The sequence below is a fragment of the Echinops telfairi genome, unplaced genomic scaffold (assembly GCF_000313985.2).
Source record: "Echinops telfairi isolate 266 unplaced genomic scaffold, ASM31398v2 ScPeMD7_3;HRSCAF=10, whole genome shotgun sequence".
Lineage (NCBI taxonomy): Eukaryota > Metazoa > Chordata > Mammalia > Afrosoricida > Tenrecidae > Echinops > Echinops telfairi.
Genome location: NW_022103899.1, coordinates 32,968,620 through 32,985,609, shown reverse-complemented (window position 1 = coordinate 32,985,609; position 16,990 = coordinate 32,968,620). Strand labels below are relative to the sequence as shown.

At 42.3% G+C, this 16,990-nt stretch overlaps 1 protein-coding gene across 2 annotated transcripts in view; it reads right to left on the bottom strand.

The window, feature by feature from the left end:
* Positions 1-5,639: 5,639 nt before the first annotated feature.
* The window catches only part of FASTKD2 (FAST kinase domains 2), a 16,607-nt gene continuing 5,256 nt past the window's right edge, over positions 5,640-16,990 (bottom strand). For both annotated transcript variants that reach the window (XM_045294932.1, XM_004701766.2), the window contains exons 3-12: positions 15,867-15,970; positions 15,073-15,181; positions 14,661-14,784; positions 14,101-14,240; positions 12,653-12,825; positions 11,334-11,497; positions 9,979-10,194; positions 9,523-9,610; positions 7,568-7,682; positions 5,640-6,499 (exon numbers count right to left, since the gene is read on the bottom strand). In XM_045294932.1, coding sequence (XP_045150867.1) covers positions 6,380-6,499; positions 7,568-7,682; positions 9,523-9,610; positions 9,979-10,194; positions 11,334-11,497; positions 12,653-12,825; positions 14,101-14,240; positions 14,661-14,784; positions 15,073-15,181; positions 15,867-15,970 — 1,353 coding nt within the window. In that variant the 3' untranslated portion in view covers positions 5,640-6,379. The remainder of the gene's footprint in view (positions 6,500-7,567; positions 7,683-9,522; positions 9,611-9,978; positions 10,195-11,333; positions 11,498-12,652; positions 12,826-14,100; positions 14,241-14,660; positions 14,785-15,072; positions 15,182-15,866; positions 15,971-16,990) is intronic.

The following is a 16,990-nucleotide window of genomic DNA, read 5'->3' as shown; positions in this document are numbered from 1 at the left end:
CAACATTAAAACTCACTGCCATGGAGTCACCTCAGATTCCCAAGGGCCCCTTAAGACCAAGTGGAACTGCCCCATTTGCATTACTGAGGCTGGAAACCTTCATGGGCATGGGAACTGCCATCTTTCTCCTGTGGAGTGTCTGGTGGGTTCGAACTTCAGACCTGGTGATTTGCAACCCTACACATAACCCACTATACGCCACCACCCATACACAGAAGTAGACATAAAATCAGTCTTTCACAATCACTTATCTCTCCCAAGTCTGCTGGCTTACTAAGACTATATCACAAGTTAGCTATATACATATAAATATCAACTTCCAGTGTTGATATTCATGGTTTTGGTAGGAAAGACAGTGAAATAGCTTAGTTTCATCCTTATTGAAATGGAGATGGTGAAACTAAACCATAAGTATTCTGTGATTTACTCAAGAACAGTCAGACTATGGTTTAAACACCCAATTCTTTTTTAAAATCATTTTATTGGGGGCTCATACAACTCTTATCACAATCCATACATATATTCATTTTGTCAAGCACATTTGTACATATATTGCCATCATCGTTTTCAAAGCATTTTCTTTCTACTTGAGCTCTTGGTATTAGCAAATTTTCCCCCCCACCCTCCCTCATGAACCATTGATAATTTAGAAATTATTATTTCATGTCTTGAACTGTCCGATGTCTCCCTTTACCCCCTTGTCTTTTGTCCATCCCCCTGGGAGGGTGTTATAGGTAGATAATTGTGATTGGTTCCCCCTTTCTGCCCTCACTTTCCCCTTACCCTCCTGGTATGGCTACTCTCAATATTGGTCTTGAGGAGTTTATCTGTCCTGTGTTCCTTGTGTTTCCAGCTCTTATCTGTACCCATGTACATGATCTGCTCTAGTCAGAATTGTAAGGTAGAATTAGGGTCATGATAGTGGGGTGGGGAGGAAGCATTAAAGAACCAGAGGAAAGCTGTATGTTTCATTGGTGCTATACTGCACCCTGACAGGCCCATCTTCTCCCCATGACCATTCTGTAAGGGGATGTCCAATTGCTTACAGACTAACTTTGGGCTTCCATTCCGCACTCCCCCTGTTGTTCACATTATTATTTTTTGCTCTGGGTCTTTGATACCTGATGCCTGATCCCATCGACACCTCCTGGTCACACAGACTGATGTGCTTCTTCCATGTGGGCTTTATTGCTACTGAGCTAGATGGCCACTTGTTTATCTTCAAGCCTGTAAGACCTCAGATGTTATATCTTTCAATAGCTGGGCACCATCAGCTTTCTTCACCACATTTGCTTATGCACCCCCTTTGTCTTCAGTGATCATGTCGGGAAGGTGAGCATCTCAGAGTGCTGGATTATTAGAACAAAGTGTTCTTGTGTTCAGGGAGTACTTGAGTGGAGGCCCAATGTCCTCTGCTTCCATAATACTGAGCCTATAAATATATGCACATAGATCTCTTTCCCAATTGACATATACAAATATATTTACAAATGTACATGCCTGTATTTAGACCTTTATAAATGTCCTTTGCCTCCTAGTTCTTTCCTCTATTTTTTTTTACTTTTGTCTTGTCCTACTATCATGTTCAGCCTTTATTTAGGTTTCAGTAACCCTCTCCATTACATTGCCCTTGATCAAGCCCTACCAGACCTTCTATATCCTCCTCGCCATCGATTTTCAGTCACTTGCTGTTCTCTGTTCCCTGAACACCCAATTCTTATCGATTGCTCCTTTTCCCTTGTAAGATGGGAACATGACACACAAATCTTGTTTCTTTCCATTGTTGTTGAGGTGAATAAACACAAGAATAGTTACACATTCTCCTGGACTGTGAATAAATGTTTAAAACCAACTGCTTCCTACAAGATATTTTAGATCAGAAAGCAGCAAAGGACTGAAGAATGATAGTCCAAGAGGAATACCTTCTGTCTGTCAGTGTCAATGTCCTTGGTACGAACACAAGGACATTATCATCCCCAGAACTGGTTTTGTTTTCATCAACGTGACCACTCCATCAATTCATTTGACCATGGGTTATAATTAGCCACTAGAAGAGTGGAATGTTTCCATTTCATCTGAAATATATAATGGTTAAATCACTTGGCCAAAAAAATACACAAGCTGAAGAGCAACAGCAGGTGAAATGGTGTAGAAACCAATGATGTAGTGGATGCCTCAGGAAAATCCTTTTTGAGCCGACCTTCATGCTCATCCAATGAGGTCCAAACCCAAAGAATGAAACCCACTGCCACTGACTGCATGTTGACTCGGAGCCGCCCTATCAGACAGACTGCTTCTTGCAGTTTCTGAGAGTATGAATCTTTTCTGGTGCAGATGGCCTCAGTGTTCTACTGTAAAATAGCTTGTGGGTTTGAACCGCTGACTTGAAGGTTAGTGAGTGAGCTTAAGAAAGAAACACAACTTACTGCCATCAAGTTAACTCATAGTGACTCTATAAGACAGGGTAAAACTGCCCCTGTGGTTTCCTGAGACTGTAACTCTTTATGGGAGTGGAAAGCTTCATCGTTATCCCATGAGTGGCTGGGGGTTTTGAACTGTTGACTTTGCATTAGCAGCCCAGTGCAGAACTCACATCCCCACCAGGGACCCTTGTGGACTAAAGGGTCACAGAACGTTCTTCTAGCTCTCGCTTTTTCTAAATATGAATGAGATACAACCTGAAACCTGAGAGTTGCCCTCACCATTCTTCTTTTCTCCTGCACGCCGGCAGCATCTGTGTCGTCTGTGCAGTACTGGGCTAGAACCTGCTCACTTGTGTGTGCTGGTACCTGGGGCGCGCCGCATCCTTGTCACATGAATGTCAGATGTGGCCACTCTTCTTCTCCCACTCTTCTCCAGGGCTGTAACCAATGATGTAGCCTTTACAGCCTTACCTGTGCTTGGTCATACCCCCTTGCTCCACCCAAGCATTGCTGAATACAAGTACCGGTATATCTCTGGTCTTGGATATATGGTACATTTATTTACAGTACTTAGTCTGCTATATTTTATTTTTTTTATTTTCTTATTAATGCCTGTCTGGACCCAGTGTTGACTATACTTGCATAGAGCAGCCTGTGTTAAGGCTCATAATATACATGCTACATTGTATATGCACTATGTTGCTGCATGTGGTGTGTTCCCACGTCCCATATGTATGCTGTGTAAGCAGTAAGGCAGCGCATGCAGTAACACAGTGTGTACACAATGCAGCATACATATTATGAGCCCTAACACAGGCTGCTCTATGCAAACAGTCATGTCATCACATTCTGGAATATCATCATCCTGCGTTAGGCCTCAAACTATACAAGCTGCATTGTGTACATGTGGTAAGGCAGCATATGAAGTGACGCAGCACATGTAGTAACACGGCATTTATAATTTGAGCCCTAACATAGGCTGCTCTCTGCAAACATAATCGTGTCATCACATTCTGGAATATTATCAAACCAAACTCTCCAAACCCTGAATTACTGCCAGCTCCCTTGGTGAACCAGCATATTTTGGGTCTCGTGGTGTCTTTTGAGTGTGATTCTTTTGGGGGGCATCTGTTTTCCGTGGTGAAGTCTATCTGTCTTGCTGCATTCTATTGCCAATTGATTTTACTTGTTTATATGTATAGTTGCCTGGACACTCCCGTTTTACTATAAATTGACTTCTTTTAAGACATATAACTAGGGCTTATTTTTGGAGTAGGGCTCACATTATTTTGAGAATCAATCACTATGATACAGCATTCTTCTTCAAAGTCTTTTTTTTATCCTGGTAGAAATGGATCCCAATACGTCTAGTCCTGGACCACAACAAAACGCAGGTCATATGAAGCTGGTTTCAAACTTAAGGATGTGTCAAGAGCAGAAAAAAGCAACAACAGTATTACAAGTAGGGAATTTTGTGTTGACGAAAAACAAGCGAGGGAGTGGCAGAAAATGAAAGCTGACTTAGAAAAGCTTCCAAAGGCAAAAAAAGCTTGACGTGGTTTAACGATTTCATACGGGGCTCAAGAGACTGAAGTGCATAAATGGGTTATGGAGTGTTGTCAAAATGGTTACTGTGTAACATGCATGGGAATTCACTTACGTGCCCATCAAATGGCTAAAAACGACAAATTAAAAGCACCAGGCACTGAACATTTTGTTGCGACAGCAGGATGGTGTACCCACTTCATGAATAGATTTGCACTATGTTTGCGGCAAAGAACAAAGATTTCATAGAAGCTGCCAAAAGACCTTGATGAAAAAGTGATGTCATTCCACTCACTCATCATGAAGCAAAGAAGGATCCATAACTATGACTTGGGAGATATTGGGAATATGGATGAAACACCTATGACCTTTGATCTTCCCAGCAATGGAACTGCGGCAAGTTTGGGAGAGAAAACTAGCACTCAGAATCACATGGAATGAAAAAAACCACTTCACAGACGTTCTGTCATGTTTGGCTAAGGAACTAAGCTGTGGCCTGTCATTATTTTTAAAAGAAAAACCTTGCCTGAAAAGGTCAAATTCCCACCACGAATTACAGTGCACGCACATACTGAAGGCTGGACGGATGAAGACGGAACAAAAATGGCTGGAAGAAATTTGGAACGGACGACCAGGAGCAGCCTTACAGCAAAACCATCATTGCTAGTTTGGGGTATGTTCAGAGCCCACACATCTGATGACATAAGAACATTGGCAAAGTCTTCTCAAGTTATTTCGACCGTTATTCCAGGTGGGCTTACATCTGTATTGCAGCCCCTAGATGTGTTTAAATAAACCTTTCAAAGACGGTGTGCGAAAGATGTGGCATGAACGGATGTCATCTGGTCAAGCCCGACTGACAGAAGTTGGAAATCTGATGAAGGCCGACATAGAATTGATAGCAAAGTGGGTTCGTGATGCCTGGGAAGAGATCCCAGAGGACATGGAGCAACGCGCCTTCAAGACATGTGGTGTTAGTGATGCTGTGGACGGCAGTGAGGACGCGCTGTGTGTGAGAAGGACAGCAGTGACGGTGAAGACTGCGGACTCAGCGATGCTGACAATGTCTGCGCTGATGACCTCACCCCAGCTGAAGCGGAAGCTCTGTTTGGACAGACAGATGAGGAGGAGGAATCGGTTTTGAAGGATTTTAACTCTTGTGTTTTAGCTCGGTTGCTGATTGAGCTAAGGTTTATGTACTTTTAGTGATTATTGATACCATATTAGGTTTCTGTTGACCCTTTTCCGCTTAGAGCTAGTTTAGTTTTTTCTTTGAAATATTCAAAAACATTTAATCTACTGATGCCTCAATTAATGTGATTTTATTGGTATCTATTTTTATTTTGAAATTTACCAGTAGCTGCTGCATTTCCCACCCTAGGCTTATATTCCAGGAAATAAGTTTTCCCAGTTTTTGTGGTAAAATTAGGTGCCTTGGCTTATATTTGGGTCGGCTTATACTCGAGTATATATGGTAATACATATTCATATTCTGCAGGGCATGCCATGCTCTTACGGGTAGAGTAATAGTAATTTGCATGGCACCAAGGTGGTAGGTTCCATAGTAGACCATGCTGATTCTTCCGTGTATCCTCGGGGGATCAAAAGAACAAATGTCTGAACAAGACCATGAAGAACACAGCTGAAAAATTATTTCTGCAGACTCACAACACAGGTCAGCTGTATATTTAATTTTAAAAAACTGTGCAACAATGGAAGAATTAGAGGTAAACAAAGTTCAGAAAGGAGGGACCTCAACAATTGCAAGCTACAGTAGCAGCAACCAGCAGCCTACCAGCCTTGAAAATGTGGACTCCGTTCCACCTATGTACTGTCTCATCTGTGTTGCTGAAGGATGGCCCATAAGCAGCTTTCAGCAGCATTGTTCAGCATACCTAGTACAAATGCAGATACTAGATCCTCACGCAAAACACAGGGTACTACAGTTTAACCTGCTGCACAACTAATTCTTACACACTTTGAAAGCAATTGCTATCTGGCTAATATTTGAAAACAATTTGGAGGTACAGCCTTCAAGTTACCTTAGATTAGCTTACAATAGGAACGAAAAGTGAAGGTTCCAAAACACGCGGTCTTCCTTGGTAACCCATGGCAAGTACGAGGCCACCATCCGTCACCAGGCTAATGCAAAGCTGGACCAGAAGCTCATTGACTCGTCAAATCTCCAGGTACTAGAGGAAATTAGTGTGGTTCTGGAACTCTTCCCCTGCCCTACACGTTCTAAAATGCCAGCAGCAACATTTCTTCATTCTTAAAACTAATTTAATAGTGAAGTAATCACCTTTAGGATGGTGAGCGGTCAGGTGAATTCCACTGAAAATTAAATTGTCATGTTTATTAAAATATTTTTACAAATGCTTTTCTCTCAATATAAAAAGGTGCTTTTGATTTTAGTAGGTGCTTTGCAAATTCACATCAGCAGAAGGAAGGGCTTCGATGGAATAGATTTTAGACTTCAACCACGTGATGGCATCCTTCATCTCTAGTCTTTCAATCTCCGAAGTATTGACCTTACAGACAAAGCATAAAATAATCACTTGTCAAGATAATGACACAGAAAATAAAATCCAGTTTACAGGTGGCAGCATGCCAAAGCAGCACAAGGTAACTGCTTCTAAAGGCAGACACTGTCTCAGAGTCACTCGTGCGAGTGGCCTAATTATTCCACCTGCTGGGGTTGATGAAAGCTACCCGTTTGGAAAGCTGTGAAAAGGCGAAAGGTCTTTTATATGTCGCAGTAACTTCTCTCTTGGGAGAAGCTAGATCACAGATCCAACCAAAGGATCTCATTGCGACTGAGTCCATTCCAGCTCATAGGGACCCCACGGAGCAGAGAACTGCGCGTGTGGGTTTCCGACATAGTTAGCCGATAGGTCTTAAGTAGCCCATAAACAGAAACGCATCATGTTCACTTCAATAATACACATATCATCGACTTTTAGATCCTAAAGGGACGGGGGAGGGAGGGAGAGAGAAAAACAGCTGCCATGCTGAGCGTCAAAGTGGAGTCTGGGAAGAAGCGCCTTCTCTCAACCACTTAGCTTCTCCTGCTAACAGACTTCCTCCACCAGCCTCATATCGGTCCATGAAAACAAGGCTTTAACTAAGCATCTTTTCTACTCTTGCTAAAATTATCCTGGAAATGAATATTTCTACATTTGTCTTAACATTAATACAATTGTGAATGCATTATTTGTATTCTTCCTCTAAGCAAAAGGGATAAAAGGTGATTCAATATAGCATTTCCATGGAGGCCAATGCATGTACCAGGAATGTTCTTTTGTGGCAAAAATAACGGCTAAAACAAGCAACCTAAAAATGCTGACAATACTGCGTAACTCCTAGTAACCAAGGCAACCGCAACCGGTACGGAGTCCTCAGCTGCAACCCAAGGTCAGCAGTTCCAACCCACAAGCCCCTCAGCAATCCGCTTACACTCTGCTCAGAACCTCGGCAAGCCTACAGGGAGGTTTGACTCTGTCCTTTAGGGCCACGTAAGTCAGTATCAACCTGACGGCAACCAGCCTGCCTTGTTTTCCAAACACTATTATTTCAGTAACTGAAGTTTTCTTCCTTACCAGTATCACATGAAAGCCCATGATGTTCAAATGTCGCATCTTCATGGCAAGTAATCCCCTGGGGTGGGTTGACTCTAAACAATAACTAGATGGACGAACACAAAGCACAGCTACTCTGAAAAATAAAATTGAACAACATGAAACCACATCATTAAAGAGGCAGGCTACATGCACAATCATTGAGCAGCATCCCTACTCTTGGGCATTTCAAAACTGTTGCCTCCACTGACCACAGTCCCGGCCACTCATCAGACTACCATGGTCTCCACTTCCGCATGAAGCCAGCTTCGTCGCCAAGCTCTCATATGCTGTGCACACGTGCTATGCTCTGCCACCTTTAAGGATGCCAGTTTCGATGAGGCGCATGTTCATCTCTGCATGCACCCTTCTTAATGCTTGCTCAATGCTGAATGTTTAACGCTTATTGGGGCGGAGATACCCAATGATGCATGCTCTTCTGGTCTTGCCTCATGCACAGAGCAGATCATCAGAACACCAAGACAAGGAGACCAAGCACAAAGAGGCAAGCCCTTAGAGAGAGAGCAAGACTTCAAAGACGAAAGCTTGGGGGAAACAAAGGTATGGATGGAGTCATTTTTTTTTTTATTGTTCCTATCCTTTTGGGCTTGATTTAATTTTCTTCCATTTCAACTTGAACTTACATAATGAGCAAATGATTTCCTGTTCCACAGTCAGCCCTGGCCCCATTTTAGTGGCTGATGTTGAGCTTCTTCATTGGTTCTTCCCACAGATGTAATCAATTTGATTTTTGTGTTTGTGTATTCCATTAGAGAAATCCACATGTATTAGTGAAAAAAGCTATTTGCAATGAAGTCATTGCTGGTCTTGCAAAATCCGATCACGTAATCTCCTAGTATCAGGATTGAAGCAAGGCTTATTTGCAACCTGCAGTGTGCAGATACACAACCTTGCTTGCTGAAAGCGAGGAGGACTGGAAGCCCTTTCAATGGAGATCAAGAACTGGAAACTTCCGGATGGATTCTCACTCAATATAAAGAAACCAAAATCGTCACAACTGGACCAATGGGCTGCATCGTTATAAATGGAGAAAAGATTGAAGTGGTCACGGATTTCATCTTGCTTGGATCTAGTACTAAAGCTCACAGAAGCAGCAGTCAAGGGATCAAAGAATAATCCGCACTGAGTAAAATCTGCTGCATAAGACCTCTTTAAAACTTGTGAAAAGCCAGGATGCTACTTTGAGGTCAGATGCGTTTTCAATCACCTCACCTGCATGTGAAAGACGGACAAGGAATAAGGAAGACTGAAGAGCAGAGGCATTTGAAGTACGGTCCTGGTGGAGGATATTCAGAGTATTGTGGACTGCCATAAGAAGCAACAAATCGGTCTTGAAAGACATGGCCAGAATGCCCCTGAGAGGCAGATGTTGAGACGTCATCTCGCGTACTTTGGGCATGTTGTCAGGAGAGACCTGGTCTTGGGGAAGAGCATCGTGCGTGGGAAAGCAGAGGAACAGCAAAAAGGGGAAGGCCCGCGACACGATGGAGTAACCAGGTGGCTGCCATCGTGGGCTCACACATAAAAACAATCATGAGGGTGGCATAGGCTCGGGCAGTGCTTTGTTCTGTCGTACGACACATAAGGTTGCCACGAATCAGAACCCATTCAATGGCACCTAACATAAAGACCTGTTGGAAATACTAACTTCACTGAGAAGGAAAAAGAAAACCAAAAGCAGCCAAAGCCCATTGGCATCATAGCCATCACCCTGTATCCGCTGGCTGTCACCCTAGATGACTCCGGGACACTGAGTGATTGCTCCACTGACTCGCCCCTTCCCAGTCCCTGATGCCGAGCGACTGGGCGACACAAACAGACAGTCTCCCTTACGAGGACTACTGTTGTCTAATACAAGGTCTTTTAGAACGAAGATTTGACTCCATATAGGCCACGCGTGAGTATATTTAACCAACCTTTGAGTATCTGCAGCAGACGAGTCCGTATCCGCATCAGAAAATGGAAGAACTTGACTCCTATTAGCATCCATTCTAATTTCAAAGTCTGAAAAGCAATGAATCAATCTTAATTTTCCAAGTACTGCTCAAAGTGATTTTTGTTTTAGCAAGTAGAAGCTATTACTATCACCAAGGGCAACAGTTACAATACACTGAGGGCGTACTGTGTGCCGGCCAGGAGTTGGTGCAGTTTACCAGTGTTATTGCCATTTTACAGAACAGGAAACAACAGACGTGGTAAGAACCTAATATCGCAGCAATAGTGTGGCGGGGAGGGAGACTCCAGACCCAGCCAGCCAGCTCTCCTGCGAATGCTCTCAACCACTGCTCGTAACTTCCCACAGTAAATGCCTAATCCCGCAGCAGGAGTAAATACGCTCACTCAATTAAAGAAAATCATGGAAAGTTCCATACCAATATGATAATTGTGTGGCAACTGTACGTTTTTGGAGAAGCATCCTTCGCCCCCCATAAGGCTACTCAGCACGCCTTCCACCTTTGCATTGGGATGTTGGGGGATGGCCGGCACTGGTGGTAATGGGATGTCCGAGGACTTGCAGTAAGGAGTGTCATCAAGTTCTAGACATGTTTTCAAAAGACGAAGCTTGTAGATATTCCTCTCCACATTTCCTGAAAGAAAAAGGAAAAAAAAACCATATAGATATATGTGTGTGTATATATATAGGTCATTTATATATACATATAGTGTCATTTAAGAAAAATATTAATGTGATGTTTTAAAAATTATATTAATGCATCTCTACTTCTAGACATCTGTTTCTTCCCAGGTTGAACCTCTCTCTGTCTCCCTAATCACCAATGTCTTGTACCTGATAAATGGTTGAAGGTTCAAAATTTCTTTGGAGATTATTTACTTGACACCTTGCTTGGTATCAACACTTCATTGTAACGATCATAGGTTCCCAAACGTATTGGTCCTACCACCTCCTTTTCAGAGCAAACATTACTCGGGTCCCCCTGGCTATTAAAAGGTTTTATATGAGAGCCCATAAGCCAGCATTCAATGTAGGCAGGTATCTGCTTCTGCAGCCCCCACAGACAGCGCAGCACCACTCCCCCAGGTGGTGGTAGCACCCACTTTGGGAAGCGCTGGGACACATGAAGGAATGCCCAGGAATGCCACAAGCTCTCCTGATCAGTTCCAGGCAAAGTGAGGACAGAAGGCACTCCTGGTTCAAAGCTGTTCCTCCCACACTGCATTGCTTAACAAAACTAGCACATGGTGCTGATTCGGTACAACCCAATTTTGGAAATGCCTAACACTTAAAAAAACAAACAAACCCAAAACAATTTTACTCTCACATCATCAAATTTTGTATCCTGAAATTGTGGCTTCCTGATTAAAGTCAACACTTAATTTGGGCTTAGGAATAAATAAATTCATTAACCAAAACAGTTTGCTTTCTTAATCTAAATGGCTGTCATTCTAGGCCACGAGTGGCCATGTGGTCCAGCTGCAACAGCTGGCCTAAGGTGGCTTTCCAGTGTATCATCAAAGATACGGAAAGGCAAACACCTCTGCCCAAGATAAAGAACAACTGTTCACACCGAGTTCAGCCACCAGAAGGGCGATCGGCCATTCCATATCCTTTACTTCTCTGTGATGACGCTGTCAGTAAGGGAGGCTTCAAAGCTTCTGTAGCTTGAGGCACTGTCCCCTGACATCACTAGTATTGGTCCTTTCCTTTCCTTCAGATCCACCAGGCAGCTACCGGACTGTATTTGGGTTCCAGAAACTGACATCTTACCTGATGTCAGCAGCTCACTGACGACGTCCTTCTGGAGAAGCTGATTAATAGCTGCCAGGGGGAAATGGTTCATCACACAACATGAACATACGGCTTGGAGCAGGTCATCAGAAGAGATCTGGTGAAGGCTACCAGTCAGAGCGCCTGCCATCCTGTCCAGGAACCTTCAGGGAAGAGAGGAAAGGCCGTTTTCAAATATGAACAAGACGTAAGGTCACACCCCAGCTAGCCCAGTGCCATAGACCCGGCAGCTAGAAAGAGTCTAAACAATATTTTTTTTTTAATGAACTTTGTAAAATACACTTAAGGCACTTGTCCTTAAGTGAACCCACACATTATTCAGGGCAGGTAGCTTAAGTATACAGTGCTTAATAATGTTTGTGATTGCTGTCTGTATAGGAGCCTTACTGATATAGTGTTAAGCACGAAACTGTTAACTGAAAGGTTAGTGGTTTGAATCCACCAGCCACTCCAGAGGAGGAAGACATGGCAGTCTGCATCCACAAAGATTACAACCTTGGAAACTCTACGCAGCAGTTCTACTATCTCACAGCGTCACTTTATATGGAAGAATCGACTCAACAGCCATGGGATTGTTTTTAGCCATATGTCTCGCTCAGAGCAAATGGGTGCAAGCTTGAACTTCTTTAATTCTCATTACAGTTCCATGGAGTCAGCCATGGTTATCCTGACAGTAAAGGTAAGTCAACCAGTTCAGCAGGGTTAAGTGACTTTGACAAGAACATGCAGCCTGTACACGCAGGACAGGAAGTAGCAGAGAAAACATTGTAACCTAAGTTGTCAAGCTCCAGCGCCCACGCGTTAACTTCTACTCTAGATTCTTATTATGAGTATGTCTGAGAGACCTGGAGCACCGATGGCAATTCTCTGTCCATCAGTGTTCTGGGATGGGAGAACAGCCCCTCCAGAGGAGAAGAAGAAGGCGCTGAGTCACAGTTGTGGTTAAAATAAAAAGGCAAGAAAGCAGTAGCTTGTAACCAAATGAATCGTTAGGGCTAGACATGAACTATGAACGAAGGAGGTGAAGGCTAAGTTGGGAGTATTTAAAATGAAAATTCTTAAAGTGAATTAACAAAGATATCAGAAACACACCGCAAGGCCAGGAAGAACAAAGGCAAGGTAAAATACAGTCCTGTTTACTTTCATTATGGCATAGGGCCACACTGTTTTATTTCTCGATATGGATGGTGGCTACAGCCGTGTATCCACTGGTGACAATTCATTAAGCTCACGGTGTATCCTCTTTTCTATAAATATGTGGTGCAGCAGTCAAGAAGCGCTCGAGAACAAATACACACTCCTTGCTCTGGCCTTGGTGGAGGTGATTGAGGGACGAATACACGCGCAGAATCGCCTCAGTGGTCTTCACGTTGAGGAAGTCGGGTTCATCCACCACTTTCTTCATAAACAAGTCCATCAAGTGAGTAGGTCGAAAGCCAAAGGCTTCAAATAACAGGAGGAATGAGAGAACCTGAAAAAGAAAGAATGGGGGAAGACTCTTTTAATAATTTTAGCATGCTAACAGTAACTTTAAAATCTCAATAGCCTTAGAACTATCCTGATCAACAAAATATTCCTTGAAAAGGAACAATTAATGATTTCTTCTAAACTTTTCTCGAGTCTACAATCTGTTATCAATTTAATAAGCAATGTTCTTTTCTAATTAAAAAACTCTACATTAAATGTGAATTGCTCTAAAATATAGTGATACAAAGAAGCTATACAGTTCACCTCCTATTTTGGTCTCTCTCATTTATGATTATTCTTTCTTCAGAATAACTTCCCATGGCAAACTCAAAGTACTGTCACTTTCCTCCTCAGAGAACATGGGACCTAGGACTCGGTCAGGTTTGTCACTTGCTTCATCACAAACCATTTTTACCAACTGCTTCATGTGGATGTTGACATTGTTAACACAGACATCAGGGCGTTCACTCTGGATGACACAGGCAGCAAACTGTCCATGAGGAGAAGCTAGATCTGACCATTGAGTAATAATATTTTATTCTTCAAAAAGAAGCCTCTCTTCAAGCCTGAAACTGAACCCACACCTTCACTGTCAGCTTTCAGTGAAACAGGCCTAGAGAGTGAGCGGTCAGGAGGCGAGGATCGTGCTCACAACAGCAACCAACCGTAGGAGACCAAGAGGGGAGCTGCCCAGAACGAGGTTCAGAAGGCAGGAAGGGGTCATTCGCTCTGGTGGTCTAGTGGCACCAGCTGGACTGTTTACAAGAAGGCAGGAAGGGACAGGGATGAAGGATAAATGGAATTGGTGGGAACCCAGGGGGAAAAAACAGTGGTATTACACCAAAAGGCTTGCAACTAATGATAGGAAACAAAATGTGTATAGGCTGTTGAATGGGAAACAAATGTGCCTGGTAAATTTCCACCTGAACCACAGTAATCTGTTCCCAAAATAGATAAGTTTGTCACATTGCCCATTTTCATTATCCTCCATCCAAGAGGGAAAAGCAAAACGATTAAAGCAATGCTAACCATATAACCAAATGCAATCCAACCTTTTGAAAACAGAAAGATGAGAACTTTTCATAATATACATACTTTTTCAACTGGAATGAACAGAGGATTAAATAGTGTATTACCAAGTACCTCTGGACAGAATTAATAAGGACCTACTGTAACAAGTCAATTTAGCATTGAAATATTTTTGTTTCTTAATGTCTACAAAGCAAAATTTAGAAACCTAAATAAACGAGTATGCGTCATGAATTGTTCACACACTCACTTGTTTCAACTTCCAGATGTCAAAAGTGGCAGCCACATAATCTGCTATCCCCTTGAAAAGAGCGACGTTGCGGTAGTGGAGGTCTTTGCAGGCCTGCAATATGCTGACCAGGTTCTTGAAAGGGCAGCCGTAGATGCTATCTTTAAAAAGGAGTTAAATGGACAAAAATATTTGTTGTAAGACTTAAGATATTCAGTGTTTTTTGTTTCTTTAGAGAAAAATAGCATGCCATTATAGAAAAGAGCTACAGGCAAAAAAAACAAACAATGTAGATGAAACCACATCATCAGGTATTTTCATAGCAAAAATGTTAAAACAAATAAGACAAATAGGTCAGATGTTACAAATCATTAAAGAGGGCTCATGAGGGAGGAGGGAGCGGGGAGGGAGGGGAAAAATGAGGACCTAATGCCGGGGGCTTAAGTGGAGAGGAAATGTTTTGAGAATGATGAGGGCAATGAATGTACAAATGCGCTTTACACAATTGATGTGTGTATGGATTGTGATAAGAGTTGTATGAGCCCCTAATCAAGTGATTAAAAAAAACACAGCTTCCTTACCTAGGACCATCTTACTGCATCCATTCAAGAGTGTAATAGAACGGTGGTCCATGGCAGCTAGTACCTCAAACATGCGCTGGCTGTTCAAAACAGAAAACCTGTCTAATTCCCTCAAGGCTTTCATCTAAAGAAAAACAAATTCAGATTTCTCATTTGTGGCTAAATCAGCTAGACTTACTTTTCAATAAAAAAGGAGTCTGAGCAAAGAGTCAGACTAATATATAGAGAGACAAATATACACAAGTATTGATGTATGTACCCAGATAAATACAAATCTACTACATTTCACTTTAGCAAAAGCAAATTAGAGCGTAGCAATGTTCTCCTAATACCAAGTGTCGGAAATGATAGCATATCACAAGAAATTTCGTTCTCAGTCTCATCCAGGGGAGAAAATTCAGAAGATGTTTACCTCCAGTTTCTTTTTAAGAGCAATCGGTGCGTCTTTTCCAATACATTTCATCATTGCCTGTAATGTGAAGATCCGTTCTATTTTCCAAACTTGCTGATCAGCTAGTATCCTGTCATCAAACACAATTAACATCCCAATTCTAGAATCTTAGGACCAGAATCAAAATCTTTAAGCTTCATTTGGTTCAGCTACTTTATCAGCAAGGAACAGGAAACCCACAGCAGCCAGATGACCTGACTGGCCAGAACCAGTCCAGCACTACTACCTCCCAAACTACTGTGTTGGCTTTGTTGAAGAAGAATTGAGATCAGGTGATTCTAGTAAGATAGATTAATTCATAGGCAATTTAAAAAGTAACTCGCTGACCTATCACATTAAATCAGTTGCATTTATTTTATATAAATTATGAAACTCAAGAAACCTTTCAAGCCCACCCAATGGCATGTATCCAAAAGCTTTTGTGAATAGAATAAATGTGCCAATTCTCCCCCAGGCCACATCAGTAGTACCTTTTAAGATAAATTACTTTATATCTCACTGTTACCCACACCTTCTTAATGGAAGACTCTAAAAGTAGTATTGTTTTAAGCTTTACACAATCCTGAGTCAGCTTTCTAAATTTAGTAAGGTGTTGAGTTGAACAGTACAATGTCCAATAAAGTTCCGTCACACTGGCCCCCCTTCACCCACCACAAAGCAGTTCAGTGTTCGTTTCAGTTCTGTATTCTAGAGTTAGGAGGAATAGAGACAAATCCATGAAGAAAGCCAGAGTTCCTACCTAACAGAGTTCCTACCTCAATCCTGCTCGAAGAACATCCACATTCTTGCACGGCTCCATTGACACTAAAACAGTTGCCAAAATTGAAAGGCATTTCTCATCACATTCATTGATACGTTCCTAATGAAATACAATGGCAAACACCACAGGTGGTTAGCTCAATAGACTATCTCGGTCAAGCAAAACCACTAAACAGATGCTTTCAATTGAACAATTAAGTATCAAACTAGTAATTCACAGTCAACAGTAAAAGGCCTCTGGTAAATCAGGTATAATAATCAGGGCTTCTAATAAATTAAAAATATTTGCCTATGTAAACAAGAGATGTGTGCACATTGTCTAGCAACTACATCTGCTGCCAATGGAAGAGGGTTATCATTGGGCTACTAGCCACGGGGTCAGCAGTTCAAATCCACCATTTGCTCCACGGATGAAAGACGAGGCTTTTTACTCCCGTCAAAATGTGTAATCTCAGAAATCCACAGGGGCAGGCAGTTCTACCGTCCTAGAGGGTCACTGAGTCAAAACTGACTCTAACCACAGGGTCAGCAGTTTGAAACTACCAGCCAGCTCCCCCAGGGAAGGATGAGGCTTTCTATTCCTGTAAAGTTCTACAGCCTCAGAGACTCACACAGGCAGTTCTACCTTGCCCTATAGGTAAGGTGACCAGATTTAAAGCGGGACACCATTGACAGGGGCATGGGGGTGTGTGTTCTTGATTAAAAATTTGGTCTATATGGACCAAATAGACCGTTCCCTAGTTTGTCGTGCATTCTTTCCAAAAATTGGGACTTTTCAAAAATGCCAAAAATCGGAACTGTCCCGCCAAAAGCGGGACGTCTGGTCACCTTACCTATAAGGTCGATAGAGGGTCACTATGAGTCAGCAATGACCTGATAGCAGTGAAAGTGATGCTCCAGGGGATGATTGATAATGCTCTTGAACATGACAATGTCTCTAACATGAACCAGACATATATAACGATAAATTAATGTATATCTCACTGTTATGTGAATGAATTGCACTTAATTCTAGCCCCAATCTAAAACAATTAGTTCTTATGACATGGCCCTGCTTCATGCTCGACTTCATGAAGAGATCATTGAAGATACAGATGCTATAGCAAAGTGTAGTGAAGAA